Below are 19,513 nucleotides of genomic sequence, written 5' to 3' on the forward strand. Positions count from 1 at the left end.
CTGAAACATAAGGTTATCACCAGTTTATTTTATTTTATGCGGTCACAATTTACTTAGTTTATTTTATGTGGTTATAATTTTGTTTGAAGACTTCACATTTCTGATGCAGAAGACTATTGCGTACCTCTTGATATGTGGTCATTTCTGGTAATATGAAACTTAAGCTGACTGTAAAGCACATGTATGCATCTTGGACCGTCATGTTCCTCCTATATAAGCACAGTAACCGTTAAGAAAGTAGAACAGCAGATTATCTGTTTTGAAGAATGTCAGCTTACACTATGATAATTACATGCAATGCTGTGTTACTGTTTCTCAGCACAAGTCTTCTGTCTAGTGAAGGTAAAATGACAATTCCACTTTTTTTCTGATACATTTTGCTAAAATATTTAGTAAAAGTTTTTAACAGTATTTTCATACAATTATATGTGCATGTCAGTATATTTGTAGCGTAAGATATAGATATGTACTACCAGTAACAGATCAACTTTTTATCATATACAGTAATGTAGTTATATATATGCTTGATAACAAGCATATCAGACTAAAAGTAATGAATGTTCTCATGCATGTTATTTGTAAGGAATATATTGCTACTGTCTTCTCATCCCATGTATAGACAAATATTAAGACAGTTTCTTAATATTGTTTGCAAATTACAAGAGAAAAAGTTGTGTGTATATATATATATATATATATATATATATATATATATATATATATATATATTGTATTATAACATCTTCAACAAAAATGAGTCTTCTCACAAGTAAAAGTAAATAAACAACTAAATAAATAAAAGAGAAATCAGTATTCCTATTCTTTCAATAATGCCTGCTAAAAAGCTTTATCGATTTGTCATCAATCAAAAATGTGTGAGGACAAAAGCAGACGTGATGTATATCTGTATATCTTGGACATGGGAAGACTTAAGGCTGTAAGTTTTCATACTGTCTGCTGGAGTGTACTTTTTCTCTTTATTGTCCTGAAAAAGATGCATGTAGTTTTACTGTCATACACTTAAGTATTATTCTTTGTGCCGGCTCACGTTTGTAGTTTCGAAGTGTACAGACCAATAGCAGCAGCCAGCTTTTAACAATAATAGTTGAGGAGTATTAAAAATACTGGACAAATAAATAACATTAGCGTGTATATATTCCTGTATAGCTGGTATTATTTTATAAGTATTCACAGTTATATCATAAATTATCATTGTAGGCAGGTTGAGGAATGAGGTCTGTTTGCTTAATTTTCTATAGCATAACAATGAAATGAATACTTTTTTCCTTTTTTCTCTTTAACTTATGACTTTGTACAATTTTAAAACTTTTGCCACAAGACAGCCTTTATATATGTATATGTACATATATATATATATATATATATATATATATATATATATATATATATGTGTGTGTGTGTGTGTGTGTGTGTGTGTGTGTGTGTGTGTGTGTGTGTGTATATATATATATATATATATATATATATATATATACATACATATTATATATATAAATAAAAGATACGCACATACACATCAACGTGCACAATACAAATGTTGTTTGTGTGTGTGTGTGTGTGTGTGTGTGTGTGTGTGTGTGTGTGTGTGTGTGTGTGTGTGTGTGTGTGTGTGCATGCATGTTCCCCCATTTGTCTGGCAAAATGAAATTCATTGTAAAGTTTGTAGTTCATTAAAATCACTTTTTTGGCTGTTACTAAATCAAATCTGTTACTCTGTTTCTTGATGACATTAAATAAGTTTCCTGCACTGCTGTTTCAGTGGATATTATGGTATAAAGAAAAAAGCTCAGTGCATTTTTGCACATATCAGTAGTATTTTGAGCGTAGCCTTTCAGTAAAAACAGTAGTACTTGTGCCATTTCCTTTGGGCAGATGGAGACACAGTGCCACTGATGGAGCTGAAATGCCGTGGCAGTAGCAGATCCCTGTGTGATACACGACTATTGTTTTGCTCTATGGTGCTATAGCTCCTCATCTCTAACATGGCAGAAACTGCTCCACAAACAAGAATTATTCCAATACAGGGGGAAGCTTGGGAATACCTTCTTATTTAAGAAACCATTCAGCTTACTCACAGGTTATAGCAAGTTAGCAACACTAAAAATAAACTGTGTTAGTTTATAAGAATAGTAGCCTGAGTCAAAACGCATTCACTTCCTACTGCTTTGAGATGCTAACTAAATCAGCTAGTTCAGAAGCAATGAATGACTTAAAGTAAAAACAAAAAAAATGAAGTATATAGTAAACAGAAGTTTAATTTATTACCGAAAACAATGCTCTGATATATATTTGGGAACAACTGAGAAGTGAACCTTTATTTCTCAGGCTGAAAAGACAGAATAGTATATTCGTTAAGGAAGTGACCGTGTAACTTTTTAGAGGAATATAATTATTTTGGGCACATGTATATCAAGTACCCTTTATCCATGTAGTGAAGGGCATTGGGTTTTCAGTGCCATTGCTGACTTAATGCAATAAATTAAGGACAAGAGTGTGGTCATGTGAATATACTGATTTTTCAACCATACTTATGCAGACGAGGAAACAAAAACTCTATTTTTTCCTTTTAATAGCCATTGTCCAAATTATGCATTTCTTTCCTTAAAAAGGAACTATTTTCAAGGTCAATCAGTACAATCACAGTCTCATAAACTTTTTAGTGTTACTGAGGCAAACTGAAGTGCAAGACACAGACATGATTTCCTGTATTTATCATGCCAGACCAAAGTACCAGGCAGATACACTTTGCTGTATCAGAACTCATCAGTTTAATTAGATAACTTTGAGCTCAAGTCTTAGAACAGTTGTTAAATGTATTTTATGCTGGAGTTATACCATGGCACAAAAACATTCAAGAGAGGGAGGGAGCTGCATATTGTTAACTATAATAGACGTCAAAAATACTGAAAGCTACTTTTGACTACATAGCCTTAAATGTTTGACAGATCATTTACTGAATTATTTTCACTGTAGATTATTATACCACATTACTCAAGCAATAATGCCTAACAGGATGTGTGTTAATGTGTAATTAACACCTGCCCAGGGGTATTATGAGGCCCGACTCTGCAGGTGAAGGGCCTCTGCACCCCTGGAGGGGCATTAATTACACATTAACAATCACCCTGGAGGGAATTATTGCACTTAGAAAATGGGCTCTCTGTATAACTGTTGTGTTTTGTTTGCTTATTTATTTTTTTAAGTACTAATATTTTTTTTTATATTTTTAATGTAAATTAGTTCCTCTGCTTAATGTTTCAAACTTGCTGTAGTTTATGTTAATGGTGTTAGGAGGAAGCATTTTATATCAAACATATATAAAAAATAATATAGAGTTTAAAAGAAAAGAATAAGCAAGTAAAACACAACAGTTTTACTTAGAGCCCATTCTCTCTCTCTCATATACATATACACAGTCTCTTGTGCTTTCACACACATACATATAGACAAACACACACACAGTCTCTTCTGCTTTCACACACATACATATACACAAACACAGTCCCCTCTGCTTTCATACAGAGATTCACTCACTCAATATCGGTCACACCCTCTTCCTTAATTTCTCACAGTCTCCTCTGCCTTCATACATGCATTCTTTCACACAAGATCACTCTTGCTTTCTCTATCACTCTCTCTCACCACACACACATGCACACACACACACACACACACACACACACACACACACACACACACACACACACACACACACACACACACACACAGTCTCTCTCTTTTTTTTTTTTTGTTTTACATTTTATGCTTACTAAACAGCAGAATTCCAAATTAGTGAATGTAAAATAATGGCAGCCATTAGTTTTTTTGCAGTCCAAGCTCCATGGCAGCTTGATATGCTGCCATGAAGTGGGGACTTGTTTGTCAGCGGGCATTACTTTTACCTCAGTACCCTGCTTGTGAATGTTCATTCTCCAATCAGGGTGTTGATGTACAGTTTGCCCATTCCCTAATGAACATTAAACACTGCTTGCATTCATTAATGCATTTTGTGGAGTACCCACTTTAATAGAAGAGTGGGAACAAGGAAAAAAAATCCAGAATGGGGTGCTAACTCAATGCATGATGAAGACATGCTTGCACATACATGACACACACCTATAGACAGTTTGGAGGATCACCGGTTTACTTATGGCACGTCCTTAGATTGTAGAAGGCAAGCAGAACACTTGGTAAAAACCTGACTTTCCTGGATCAAAAAATGGAATTGGTAGACTGTTACTAGATAAACAGATTTTGTTACATAACTTTAAAAAGCTATTTTTTGTTACTAGTTAGTCTTGCAGAACTGTGACTATCATTACTGTTCCAGAAGTGTGTGTGTGTGTATGCACACACACACACACACACACACACACACACACACACACACACAGACACACACACACATATTGTACTTGATCACAATATTGAAATAGCACAAAATCGAACCTACTAAAGATAACAAAAAGAGAGCGCATTCTTTTTGCAATCATTACACTAAAACCCCTCCATAACACTAGCTCTGCCCCCTTGCACCACCATCTTAGTAATGTGTATTAGTCCTAACTCTATCCCTAAACCTAACTCTAAACCATAACTCCACCATCTTAGTAATGTGTATTAGTCCTAATTCTATCCCTAAACCTAACTCTAAACCATAACTTATAAAAACCCTTTCTATTACACTGTGACGAAATAAGACTGTCTCAGACACACACATGCATCAAAACATGCATATATATCTGTATCTATATCTATATCTAAACAATAAAACAACAGCATACCTCGGCATGAACTATAACCAAAAACCTGAATAACTGCCAAGCCAGAAAAAGAATATGGATTGCAAGTGACTCACAAATCTACAGAAAAACAAGATAAGTCCTCACAAATATACAAAAAATAAGATAAACTCTCTCTCTCTCTCTGCCTCTGTCTCTCTCTCTCTCCCACTCTATATATATATATATATATATATATATATATACTGTCATGAACTGAACACAAAGGCAGTCGAATCCATCTGCACAAGTCCCACATTGCAAACGTTGGAATGTTGAAATCTGACATTACTGATTGACTGAACTTGCCCTTCTTCTGCACCCATTGTAATGCTTGTTCTGGGGTCCAGAGCAGTAGGGAATTTCTGGGTTAGGTGTTTGTGATGGGTATTCCAGTATTCGGTATTCTGACCTTTGCAGAATGGTTTCGGGCATTGGTTGACTTAACTGCATAAGTGTCTTTTTCATGATATTAAGCCTATATATATATATATATATATATATATATATATATATATATATATATATATATGTGTGTGTGTGTGTGTGTGTGTGTGTGTGTGTGTGTGTGTGTGTGTGTGTGGCAGTAAGGTATGGAGTAAGTAAGGGATAGCCAATTGGAATGTTTGTGCAAGTGTTTCAGTGTTAGGGTTAGAGTAAGGGTTAAGCTATGTGATAGATGTGTGTGTGTGTTCTGTGTCTGAGATGTGATGTGCAATGGTAGTGTTACAGGAAGGGGCTTCTAAGGTAAAGTAAAATATGTGGTTAAAGTTAGGGGCATAATTTAGGTTAGGTTTAACAGGTATTAGTAAGGGGGAGCAGGAAGGCTCAAACTTAAAGCAGAATCTGAAGAATTCCTGCTGGGTCGTGCCAATTTTTGGAAACATAAGCTTTTGCCCATATTAAGCAATGCCTTTATAAATAGGTTCATAGGTTCATAGGTTCATACTAGGCTATCTGCCCAAGGGCATTTATAAGCCTACCCCAGAGTTTTGTGGCTTTCGCCACCCCTTTAGTTTGGAGGATACTATGCCCATTATTTTGCTGTGCCTCTATCAAGCAGTGACACTGAGATAATCCCTGGGGTATATCTGCGATCTCCCATCCATTGGTCAAGATTTCTCTTGAACAAAGCCAGCGAGGTGCTCTGCCTCACATGTACCGGGATTTTGTTCCACAACATAGGGAGTCTCTGGGTGATGAATCTGTCCCTCCAGCACGTCCTATTAATAACCGTGTCAAGGTTTAAGTCTCCCGCCCTTGTAGTTCTGAGGGATTTAGATTTTTTGAGGTGAAGCATGTTCATCAATTTTGGGTTGGACATGGCCTTGTATGTCAGGCACAGGTCACCTCTGAGCAGACGGTAAGTGACTGAATAGAGCTGTAGTTCCTTCAGTCGGGCAGCATAGGACATATTTTTGAGACCCTTTATCCTTTTGGTGAGGAACGTTTGGGGCCTTTCCAGTTGCTGCAGGTGTCATGTCAGATACATTCCGAATGGGGCATTGTACTCAATCATTGGTCTGATGAGTGATAAGTACAGGGGGACGATGACTTCCCTTGATCTAGATGTGAATACCTTCATGATCAGGTGGGCAATGTAGAAGGTCTTCCTAACTACTTTGGCAACGTGAGTGTCAAGCGAAAGGTTACTGTCAACCTGGGTCCCCAGATCCCTGATAACCTCTTCTGTGCTTACTGGGTTGCCGCCTATATGGTAGCTAGCAGTAACCTTGTTTTTCCCGAAGGGTATGACTATGCATTTTTTGGCGTTTAACTTTATGCCATGGTTCTGGCACCAGTTATCCGTTTCTATAAGACCCTTCTGAAGGATATCTGTGTCAGATGTGTTCTCAACTATGGCGCCCAGTTTGCAGTCATCTGCAAATTTTGTCAGCCATAATCCTCCTGTGTTTGCTTGTACTTCTGAAAAGTAGATGCCGAACAGGAGTGGGCCCAGGACTGAGCCCTGTGGGACACCACTTGTGACAGGCTTTGAGTCTGACATGGCGCCAGCAACTCTGACCCTGTGGGTTCTGTCACTTAGCCAGTTTGCAACCCATCTTGTGATGTATGGGTTTACATTTAAGCTGATGAGTTTTTCAATGATACCTGAGTGGGTTATTGTGTCGAAAGCCTTTGCCAGGTCGAGGTAGGCTGTGTGGACTGCCTTTCCCTCATCAATGGCCTTGGTGACTGTTTCGAAAAAGTCAGCCAAGTTTAAAAGGCATGATCTGCCTTTGACAAAGCCAAACTGGGTCGGATCCAAAGTCTGCAAGTCCCCTATGTCTTTATTTATGAGTTCCATTATGATCCTCTCCATAGCTTTGCAGATCAGGCTTGTCAAGCTGATGGGACGGTAATTTCCAGGGTCGGTGGAGGCACCGCCCTTGTGAAGTGGGACCACAGTTGCCGTACGCCACTTCTTAGGCACGTATCCTGAGGTGAGGCTAAGATTAAACAGCTGCCCTAACTGTGGGTTTAATTCCTCATTGAGTTCGTGGAGCACACAACCGGGGACACCATTTGGTCCCATGGATGCTGTGTTTTTTGCCTTGGAGAGAGCAGTTCTCACCTGAGCGTTAGAGATGTCTGGGGGGCTACAATCCTCTGGCATAGATATCTCACCTTTTGGGGGGGGGGGAGAAGTTTGCACTGAACCTGTCAGCCAGTATGTTGGCAATGTCTGTAGGTTCATAGGTTCATAGGTTCATAGGTTCATACTAGGCTATCTGCCCAAGGGCATTTATAAGCCTAGCCCATAGTTATTTGGCTTTCGCCACCCCTTTAGTTTGAATAAAACTATGCCTATCATTTTGCTGTGCCTCTGTCAAGCAGTGACACTGAAGTAATCCCTGGGGTATATCTGTGATCTCCCATCCATTGGTCAAGATTCCTCTTGAACAAGGCCAGCGAGGTGCTCTGCCTCACATGTACCGGGATTTTGTTCCACAGCATAGGGAGTCTCTGGGTGATGAATCTGTCCCTCCAGCACATTCTATTAATAACCGTGTCAAGGTTTAAGTCTCCGCCTTGTGGTTCTGAGGGATCTAGATTTTTGAGGTGAAGCATATTCATCAAATCTGGGTTTGACATGGCCTTATATGTCAGGCACAGGTCACCTCTGAGCAAGCGGTATGAGACTGAATAGAGCTGGAGTTCTTTCAGTCGGCAGCATAAGACATATTTTTGAGACCCTTTATCCTTTTGGTGAGGAACTTTTGGGGCCTTTCCAGCTGCTGCAGTTGTCGGGTCAGATACATTCCGAATGGGGCATTGTACTCAATCATAGGTCTAATGAGTGATGAGTACAGGGGGACGATGACCTCCCTCAATCTAGATGTGAATCCCTTCATGATCAGGTGGGCAATGTAGAAGGTTTTCCTAACTACTTTAGCAACATGAGTGTCAAACGAAAGGCTACTGTCAACCTGGGTCCTCAGATCCCTGATGACTTCTTCTGTGCTCAGTGGATTGCCACCTATATGGTAGCTAGGGGTAACCTTGTTTTTCCCGAAGGGTATGACTATGCATTTCTTGGCATTTAACTTTAGGCCATGGCTCTGGCACCAGTTATCCATTTCTGTGAGGCCCTTCTGAAGGATATCTGTGTCAGATGTGTTTTTGACTATGGCGCCCAGTTTGCAGTCATCTGCAAACTTTGTCAGCCATAACCCTCCCATGCTTTGCTTGTACTTCAGAAAAGTAGATGCCGAACAAGAGTGGACCCAGGACTGAGCCCTGTGGGACACCACTTGTGACAGGCTTTGAGTCTGACATGGCTCCAGCAACTCTGACCCTGTGGGTTCTGTCATTTAGCCAGTTTGCAACCCATCTTGTGATGTATGGGTTTACATTCAAGCTGATGAGTTTTTCGATGATACCTGAGTAGGGTATTGTGTCGAAGGCCTTTGCCAGGTCAAGGTAGGCTGTATGGACTGCCTTTCCCTCATCAATGGCCTTGGTGACTGTCTCGAAAAAGTCAACCAAGTTTAAAAGGCATGATCTGCCTTTGACAAAGCCAAACTGGGTTGGATCCAAAGTCTGCAAGTTCCCTATGTCTTTATTTATGAGTTCCATTATGATCCTCTCCATGGCTTTACAGATAAAGCTTGTCAAGCTAATGGGACGGTAATTTCCAGGGTCGGTGGAGGCACCTCCCTTGTGAAGTGGGACCACAGTCGCCGCGGCGCCACTCCTTGGGTACGATCCTGAGGTGAGGCTAAGATTAAACAGCTGTCCTAACTGCGGGTTTAATTCCTCATTGAGTTCGTGGAGCACACAGCCGGGGACACCATCCGGTCCCATGGATGCTGTGTTTTTTGCTTTGGAGAGAGCAGTTCTCACCTGGGCGTTGGAGATGTTTGGGGGCTACAATCCTCTGGTATACCTATCTCTCCTTTTGGGGCGGGGGAGGTCGCTCTGAGCCTGTCAGCCAGTATGTTGGCAATGTGTAGGTTCAGTAATCTTCACATTATTTTGAACTAATTCTGAGCATATCTGGGAGTTTCCTCCTAGGTTTCTAACATAGCTAAAGAAGGCCTTATGATTGTCTTTTGAGTCCTTGGCGATTTTTCTCTCAAAATTTGCCTTGGATGATTTTATGAGAGATCTTAGTTTTTTACTTATAATGATCAAAGGTGTTTTCCCTTTTAAGGATTTTGCTCTATCTTGTAGTAGCTTCCTCCTTTTGTTGTAGAGCTTGTTTATGGCTGGGGTCCACCAGACTGGACGCTTGCCTTTGGTACAAAGAGTCTTTGTTTTGTTTGGGATTGCCTGATCCATGCAGTCCTGTAGGTGCTGGTAGAAGGCATTTGTAAGTGATTCAGTGGCTTGAGTAATGGTTTCGTGAGGCTCGGGGCCTTAAAAGAGACCACACCAGTCTTTAGAAGTGTGAAGTCAGCTTTTGAGAAGTTCTTCACTGTGGTCTTTTTATCTCAGGTGGGGCGGGATGTGGACTTCCAGTGAGATTAGTTTATGGTCTGATCTCACCAGTGAGGGGTATACTTCGTGTTGAACATTGTGACCCCATGTTCGTGATGATGAGATCTAGTATGTTTTCTCCTCTTGTGGGATGGTGATTAGTTGTTCCATGGCATTTGAGTTTATGAACTCTAGGAACCTTTGGGCTAGAGTGTTTGGGCTTGAGTAGTGATCCCAGTCTATATTCGGGTAGTTGAAGTCACCTAGTATGATGGTGTTTGGAGATACATTTATCCCCTCCAGTGTTTTCAGGAAAGCTATGTGAGGTTCCTGAGATTGAGAGGGTGGCCTGTAACATGCTACAAATTGCAGAGCAGTCTTGCCTATGGTTAATTGCACCTGGATGGTCTCTGATGCATCGTGCGTTGCCACCAACCTTGAGGTGTGGGTGTCCTTGATGAATATAGACACCCCCCTCCTTTCTTGGTGTTGTGCGGATTTTGGGGCCGGAATGCATGATATGAGGTAAAACCTGATAGTGCCGGGGGGCTCTCGGGAGCCTTGAACCAGGTTTCAGTCAGAGCACAGACATTGATGTTCTCCATACTGAGAAGGGCCTCGAGTGCGTGCATCTTCAGGTTGAGACTTCTGGCATTGAGCAGCATTTCCCTTAGTTTTTTTCCTTTTTTGTGTTCTAGGGTGGTAGGTTTAGAATTTGAGCCTTGCCTAAAAAAGGCACTATGGGGGTGGCAAGAGCCTTTGCCAATATCCGGAAGCCCAGGGGTGACAGGTGCAAGCCGTCCCTTGTGAAGCAGCGTGGCTTGTCCTGAATGTCATCCCAGGCAGACAGACATTGGATCCCCTTTGAATGACACCAGAGTTTAAGCCAATTATTAAAGCTGATCATCTTGTCTCTGTATTGTGGCATCATTCTTGGTGAAGGTAGGATACTGCTCAAGGTCAGGGTCATACCTGCCTGGGCTACATAATCAGAGAGCTCCTCTATGTCTCTTTTCATGTAGTCCAAGGAGGTATGTCTCGGGTCGTTCACACCAGCGTGGACAATGACAGAGTCGTACTTGTACCCGCTGTTGAGAGACCTGAGTGCTTGCTTTATGTGGCGGATTCTAGCGCCCGACAGGCAGCTTACTGTGACCTTTGCCTTACTCAATCTGGTGAGCGGGACGTCAGTGTGTCTGACTATGGAGTCACCAATGACGAGTGTGTCTGGCATTGTGTTTGGCCTTAAGGGCTGTGACTGTTTGGCACACTGACTATGTGGTCTATGTGTTGCATGTGTTGTGTCCTGAGGTGGCAGTTGTTTGGGTGTCTGCTTTGGTGGCCTCTGCTGTTTTGGTAGATTTTTGATCAGAGCCTCCGAGTATGTCTTTGTGTATTTATGTGTATGATTTGAAGTTGTGATAGTACTATGTGAGACTGGGTTTGTGGTGTGTGTGGTTACCTTCTCCTCCTGTCTGGTCTTGCCAGTCCTATGTTGAGAGAGCTCAGCCTCCAGTTTGGCTATATAGTTGCATCTCTCGCATGTATTTGTGTTTTGTGGGAGAAGGAGAGGGTTGTCCGTGTACATGAGACAATTGTAACATTGCCTCAATATTCCCAGATTCACCAGCTGAGCAGGAGAGGACACTAGCAACTGATCCCTCGACATGCTAGAAGGAATAGACAAAGACTTTAAAAAGACTCCGGGGGATGTGGGTGATCGAAAAGGGGTTTTTGGCTGGTGGGGTACTATGTATAATAAAAGTGCTATATCAAAGTAAAAAAATACTTTAGGAGCAAGTGCTAGGCTTTACAGATAGAGAATAGTCTACTTAAGAATCAAGTAGAGCTGGACTTTTTAGATATAGAATACGCTGGTTTGATCAGCAGTACAGTTCAAGGAAGGCTGTTTTAAGGGAAAATTTGAAGAGTGGACTTTAGGTAGCCCTAATAGTTTAACCTTGATTGACCGCCGCTGCTCTTGTGTGCTCCTGTAGCAACTCCGCGCTAAATCGCGCTAAAGCGTGCTTTATAGCAGGGGGCTGGAAAAGACAGGAAATGACCCAAAATGGCCAATAAACTACAAGTTACTGCCTTAAACCACTCCTCTGAGGACAAACAGGCAGCTCAGTACTCCCCACTCTCACTGGTGAGTGAAGAAACTTCCCCCTGACCAAACAAGGAAAATGGAGAAACACAGGAACCAAGACAAAGCCCAGGGATCAGCAAAATCTGATCTCTGGAACAAACTATTAGAAGAGTATGGAAAGCAAGAGTATTTTTTTTTGTTTTTTTCAACTTTTTTTTTCAGATAGGCAGAAAATACAATAAATGCTGTGTTTTTCGACTAATTGCTATCAAAAGCTAGTACACTTGAGTGTATTAGCCTGTTGTTTAACTTTTAAGCAAAACTTAAACAAGGAAGTGCAACAAACAATTCAAGCTCTTAAAAACAGTAAAAACAGGTAATAACTGAATAAAACAGGCAGAAATAGTCGTCGAAAGGCTTAAAAAGTCGAAAATGCAGAAAAAATACTTAGAATCTGGAAAGTTTGTCTTTTCTGGTCTCTGCTGCTCTAGGAACTCTGCTGGATACCACGAGGAGCTGTGCTGAGTTCTCTATAGCCAGAAAAGCCCGCCAAAGCGTGCTTTATAGCAGGGAGCTGGAAAAGACAGGAAATGACCCAAAATGGCCAATAAACTACAAGTTACTGCCTTAAACCACTCCTCTGAGGACAAACAGGCAGCTCAGTACTCCCCACTCTCACTGGTGAGTAAAGAAACTTCCCCCTGACCAAACAAGGAAAATGGAGAAACACAGGAACCAAGACAAAGCCCAGGGATCAGCAAAATCTGATCTCTGGAACAAACTATTAGGAGAGTATGGAAAACAAGAGTATTTTTTTGTTTTTTCAAGTTTTTTCAGATAGGCAGAAAATACAATAAATGCTGTGTTTTTCGACTAATTGCTATCAAAAGCTAGTACACTTGAGTGTATTAGCCTGTTGTTTAACTTTTAAGCAAAACTTAAACAAGGAAGTGCAACAAACAATTCAAGCTATTAAAAACAGTAAAAAAAAGGTAATAACTGAATAAAACAGGCAGAAATAGTCGTCAAAAGGCTTAAAAAGTCGAAAATGCAGAAAAAATACTTAGAATCTGGAAAGTTTGTCTTTTCTGGTCTCTGCTGCTCTATGAACTCTGCTGGATACCACAAGGAGCTGTGCTGAGTTCTCTATAGCCAGAAAAGCCCGCCAAAGCGTGCTTTATAGCAGGGGGCTGGAAAAGACAGGAAATGACCCAAAATGGCCAATAAACTACAAGTTACTGCCTTAAACCACTCCTCTGAGGACAAACAGGCAGCTCAGTACTCCCCCTCTCACTGGTGAGTAAAGAAACTTGGCCCGGACCAAACAAGGAAAATGGAGAAACACAGGAACCAAGACAAAGCCCAGGGATCAGCAAAATCTGATCTCTGGAACAAACTATTAGGAGAGTATGGAAAACAAGAGTATTTTTTTTTTTTTTCAAGTTTTTTTTTCAGATAGGCAGAAAATACAATAAATGCTGTGTTTTTCGACTAATTGCTATCAAAAGCTAGTACACTTGAGTGTATTAGCCTGTTGTTTAACTTTTAAGCAAAACTTAAACAAGGAAGTGCAACAAACAATTCAAGCTATTAAAAACAGTAAAAAAAGGTAATAACTGAATAAAACAGGCAGAAATAGTCGTCAAAAGGCTTAAAAAGTTAAAAATGCAGAAAAAAAATACTTAGAATCTGGAAAGTTTGTCTTTTCTGGTCTCTGCTGCTCTAGGAACTCTGCTGGATACCACGAGGAGCTGTGCTGAGTTCTCTATAGCCAGAAAAGCCCGCCAAAGCGTGCTTTATAGCAGGGGGCTGGAAAAGACAGGAAATGACCCAAAATGGCCAATAAACTACAAGTTACTGCCTTAAACCACTCCTCTGAGGACAAACAGGCAGCTCAGTACTCCCACTCTCACTGGTGAGTAAAGAAACTTCCCCCTGACCAAACAAGGAAAATGGAGAAACACAGGAACCAAGACAAAGCCCAGGGATCAGCAAAATCTGATCTCTGGAACAAACTATTAGGAGAGTATGGAAAACAAGAGTATTTGTTTTGTTTTTTTAAAGATTTTTTTTTTAGATAGGCAGAAAATACAATAAATGCTGTGTTTTTCGACTAATTGCTATCAAAATCTAGTACACTTGAGTGTATTAGCCTGTTGTTTAACTTTTAAGCAAAACTTAAACAAGGAAGTGCAAAAAACAATTCAAGCTATTAAAAACAGTAAAAACAGGTAATAACTGAATAAAACAGGCAGAAATAGTCATCGAAAGGCTTAAAAAGTCAAAAATGCAGAAAAAAATACTTAGAATCTGGAAAGTTTGTCTTTTCTGGTCTCTGCTGCTCTAGGAACTCTGCTGGATACCACGAGGAGCTGTGCTGAGTTCTCTATAGCCAGAAAAGCCCGCCAAAGCATGCTTTATAGCAGGGGGTTGGAAAAGACAAGAAATGACCCAAAATGGCCAATAAACTACAAGTTACTGCCTTAAACCACTCCTCTGAGGACAAACAGGCAGCTCAGTACTCCCACTCACTGGTGTGTAAAGAAACTTCCCCCTGACCAAACAAGGAAAATGGAGAAACACAGGAACCAAGACAAAGCCCAGGGATCAGCAAAATCTGATCTCTGGAACAAACTATTAGGAGAGTATGGAAAACAAGAGTATTTTTTTTTTGTTTTTTTCAACTTTTTTTTTCAGATAGGCAGAAAATACAATAAATGCTGTGTTTTTCGACTAATTGCTATCAAAAGCTAGTACACTTGAGTGTATTAGCCTGTTGTTTAACTTTTAAGCAAAACTTAAACAAGGAAGTGCAACAAACAATTCAAGCTCTTAAAAACAGTAAAACAGGTAATAACTGAATAAAACAGGCAGAAATAGTCGTCGAAAGGCTTAAAAAGTCGAAAATGCAGAAAAAATACTTAGAATCTGGAAAGTTTGTCTTTTCTGGTCTCTGCTGCTCTAGGAACTCTGCTGGATACCACGAGGAGCTGTGCTGAGTTCTCTATAGCCAGAAAAGCCCGCCAAAGCATGCTTTATAGCAGGGGGCTGGAAAAGACAGGAAATGACCCAAAATGGCCAATAAACTACAAGTTACTGCCTTAAACCACTCCTCTGAGGACAAACAGGCAGCTCAGTACTCCCACTCTCACTGGTGTGTAAAGAAACTTCCCCCTGACCAAACAAGGAAAATGGAGAAACACAGGAACCAAGACAAAGCCCAGGGATCAGCAAAATCTGATCTCTGGAACAAACTATTAGGAGAGTATGGAAAACAAGAGTATTTTTTTTGTTTTTTTCAAGTTTTTTTTTCAGATAGGCAGAAAATACAATAAATGCTGTGTTTTTCGACTAATTGCTATCAAAAGCTAGTACACTTGAGTGTATTAGCCTGTTGTTTAACTTTTAAGCAAAACTTAAACAAGGAAGTGCAACAAACAATTCAAGCTCTTAAAAACAGTAAAAACAGGTAATAACTGAATAAAACAGACAGAAATAGTCGTTGAAAGGCTTAAAAAGTCGAAAATGCAGAAAAAAATACTTAGAATCTGGAAAGTTTGTCTTTTCTGGTCTCTGCTGCTCTAGGAACTCTGCTGGATACCACGAGGAGCTGTGCTGAGTTCTCTATAGCCAGAAAAGCCCGCCAAAGCGTGCTTTATAGCAGGGGGCTGGAAAAGACAGGAAATGACCCAAAATGGCCAATAAACTACAAGTTACTGCCTTAAACCACTCCTCTGAGGACAAACAGGCAGCTCAGTACTTCCCACTCTCACTGGTGAGTAAAGAAACTTCCCTGACCAAACAAGGAAAATGGAGAAACACAGGAACCAAGACAAAGCCCAGGGATCAGCAAAATCTGATCTCTGGAACAAACTATTAGGAGAGTATGGAAAACAAGAGTATTTTTTTGTTTTTTCAACTTTTTTTTTCAGATAGGCAGAAAATACAATAAATGCTGTGTTTTTCGACTAATTGCTATCAAAAGCTAGTACACTTGAGTGTATTAGCCTGTTGTTTAACTTTTAAGCAAAACTTAAACAAGGAAGTGCAACAAACAATTCAAGCTCTTAAAAACAGTAAAACAGGTAATAACTGAATAAAACAGACAGAAATAGTCGTTGAAAGGCTTAAAAAGTCGAAAATGCAGAAAAAAATACTTAGAATCTGGAAAGTTTGTCTTTTCTGGTCTCTGCTGCTCTAGGAACCCTGCTGGATACCACGAGGAGCTGTGCTGAGTTCTCTATAGCCAGAAAAGCCCGCCAAAGCGTGCTTTATAGCAGGGGGCTGGAAAAGACAGGAAATGACCCAAAATGGCCAATAAACTACAAGTTACTGCCTTAAACTACTCCTCTGAGGACAAACAGGCAGCTCAGTACTCCCCAATCTCACTGGTGAGTAAAGAAACTTCCCCCTGACCAAACAAGGAAAATGGAGAAACACAGGAACCAAGACAAAGCCCAGGGATCAGCAAAATCTGATCTCTGGATCTTTGGAACAAACTGTCATCAGTCTAAAGTAGCAGGTTTTTTGAAGAACAATATTAGTTATGTTGTATGAATGAAAATGCACAAAGAATATAAAAATCATTGGCTTGTAAGTTGTACTAATTATAGATAAGATAATCCCACAGCATCTATAGAAAAATGTACAGGAAGTTCCCTGATGACCTTGCCAAATTTCTCCTAGTAGTATTAGCACCACCTCGGATATCTCCTGAAAGAGAGGCCAGTAGCCTAGTGGGACTAATCTGGTCAACCGAAAGATAAATAAATAAAATAAAAATGACTGTTGAAACTTACTGTGAAACTGCTAAAAGAAAGTGGGTGTAAAATGCAGTATGGGATCTTGTTTAACCAACATGCTTTATGTCTCTTTATTGATGGTTGTGAGTAATGGCATTGGGTTTCCATTTCATGTAGCAGACATGAAAGAATTCAGCATGCAGAGTAATTTAAACATTGTGAAACATAGTAGGATAGGTAAGATTTCTGATGCATGATATAACATAGTGCTAGAACCGGATGATATTTATCAAAACAGAGAGTAAGAAGAGTTGGTGAGCTACAGCATTTACTGTATGAAGAGGACCTATTTCTGTTCAGCATGTGTATTACTGACATGAGATACAGTGATAAAACAATTACATTATACCATGACCCCCCATTAATATTCCAAAACGTGCACGCTGATTGGCCAGCGTGCACGTTGTAAATTGACTTATACTAATGGAAAAAGGTCCGGTTGCCCGGACTTTTTCCATTAGTATAAGTATCTTCTAAAACACTGTCTCACTATGTTAAAAGAGTTTAACATAGCGACACAGATTTAAAAAAAGCAACGGAGATGTCCGTTGCTTATTTTAAAGCTGTCTCGCTATGTTCAACCCATTTAACATAGCGAAACAGTAAAAAGCAATGGAGATCTTGCTTTCTCCATTGCTTTTGGCCACAGCTCTGATGTACTGCATAGGCATGCGCAGTACATCAGAACTGCCGCGGATACCAGACAGCTGCGGAAGGGCAGCAAAGAGGCATTATACAATGCCATTATTTAAGAAAAGTAATTATTTATTTTCTTAAATAATGTCATAGTATAATAGCAATAACCCACTTCTGGGTGTGGGTAATGGGGGTTTTACCCACGGTTGTCTTTGTTTGGTCCCTCGGGCTTCGCCCTTGGGACCAAACCACGCTAACCATGGGTAAATCCCGCATTACCCACACCCAGGTGTGGGTTATTGCTATAGCAAAGCATGCTGATGACTTCATGACGGCTAGAAACAAATAATAAAACATCGATATAAAGGCTTTCAAGGAACGTATTGATCACACAAGCAAGAGTACACCTAAGAAAAAATGGACTTCATATGAATAAGCTGGGCCTATTGCACTATGAGCTACAAAATAAAGGTTTTGGTTATAAGATGTAGAGAAATTAAAGGAAAATAATCTCTATGACCAGAAATCTCAGCAGTCACCTAAATTAAGAGGAAATTAAATAAGTGGTTATATACATTCGGATTCAGTAACTCAGCAGAGATGAAGTTACCAGTCCCTGTGTTTGAATTTAGTAATAAATAAATCTGCATTCTCTCTAAGCTTTTAGAACCTGTAAGAAAATCACATACGAGTAAAATGGAAGGAATGCAGTAAACAACTTAATAAGCTTATATTGGACATGAAGGTACAACTGAATGACAAAGAATGAAGGACTGGCTTTCTGCTCCATGAGAGAGATAGAACTAGAGAACACACAAGAATGCTAATAATAGATAAAAATATAAAGGGTGAGAAAGTGCTATCACTGGCCAAGCTAACAGAGAGATAGAGAGAAAGCTTTATAGTTCTTGCAGAGAGCACTCTTAGAATGAAATGATTATACTTTTTGTAAAAAGTTGCAAGACTTGGAAAATGATTCTGGATAAATATGTTTTTTTTTTTTAAGTTTCATTATGGTTAGGATCACTACAATCTGAAATAACTATATCTAAATCTGCTTATACTTCTGGAATCTCTCAGAGTCACACACTCCAGGGATCTAAATCTTGTCATCACAACAAACAAAACATGCTGGAGGGATAGGTTCCTGACCCAGAGACTCCCCAGACTCTGGAATAGACTGCCCATACATGTCAAGCAGAGCGCCTCTTTGGCCCTCTTCAGAAGGAACCTTGATGATTGGATGGGAGAAAGGAAATTCACCCCAGGGATCATGTCAGTTGCCCTGCTAGACAGGGGTCCAGGGAAGTAAATAGTGTGGGAAGAAATAGCCAGGGAATTGTTATGGCTCGGCTTGTATAGGCCCTAGGGCCAATAGCCTAGTACCAACCTATGAATAATAATGGAAACGAACACCTGTAAAACAATTTAAAAAATCTGTTATTCAGTTAGTATATTTCCTTATTATCTTCTATATGATCCTAGTAACAATAGCGGTTGTGATTTAACCCCTGCACTGATCTCCCTAATCTATCTTGGATCCCGATAGCAGTGCCCTATATTTTTTATTGTAAAATGTAAGGAGTATGCTTTTAACATTAAAAGTAAATAATTAAACCCATTCAGGAAATGGTTTAGTGTAACATGTTTTGGTGCAGTTAATGTACTAATGAAGTAACTACCTTGAAAAAAAAAACATAACCTGAACCTTAAGATGATGTTGCATGCTACTGATTAGAAAGTTGTCTCTCCTTTTGTCTTCCCATCTAATGATTTGCCAAGGACAGCAATCCATGGCATAATATAATGCGGAATAAAGACTGAAATCTATTGTTTAGCTACATCTGGTAATTATTTACTACTTATTTATTTCGTTTATTAACTGAGATAGCCTGACTGAGTTCATAAGAGTCTCGTTTTAGCAGAAGCCCAGGGAGAAAAGCACCATATTCTAATAACATATGCAGTAAATTACAAATACAAATAATATAACTTGCAGTGTTATACAATAATGCAAAACAGCCCTACATATATATGTTTTGTGACATCCTTGAGGTAGACTAAAAGCAATATGGAAAATAAAGCATTTGCAATTTAAAAGTATTTATACAGTAACACAGAGTCATGTGTGTATGTGTATTATATATATATATATATATATATATATATATATATATATATATATATATATATTTACACGCTGAAGCAAACATTTAAAGAAATGTGCACAACTGAAAAAGATATGAGTTAAAACATAGAGG

The 19,513-nt window shown here is 39.6% G+C and overlaps 1 protein-coding gene across 1 annotated transcript in view; it reads left to right on the forward strand.

Annotated features, from left to right (window-relative positions):
- Positions 1–238: 238 nt before the first annotated feature.
- The window catches only part of LOC122812798 (cytokine receptor-like factor 1), a 305,003-nt gene continuing 285,728 nt past the window's right edge, over positions 239–19,513 (forward strand). The window contains exon 1 of the mRNA XM_044084858.1: positions 239–342. Coding sequence (XP_043940793.1) covers positions 267–342 — 76 coding nt within the window. The 5' untranslated portion in view covers positions 239–266. The remainder of the gene's footprint in view (positions 343–19,513) is intronic.

Source organism: Protopterus annectens, chromosome 10.part0 (assembly GCF_019279795.1).
Source record: "Protopterus annectens isolate FY-2018-M chromosome 10.part0, PAN1.0, whole genome shotgun sequence".
Taxonomy (NCBI): domain Eukaryota; kingdom Metazoa; phylum Chordata; order Ceratodontiformes; family Protopteridae; genus Protopterus; species Protopterus annectens.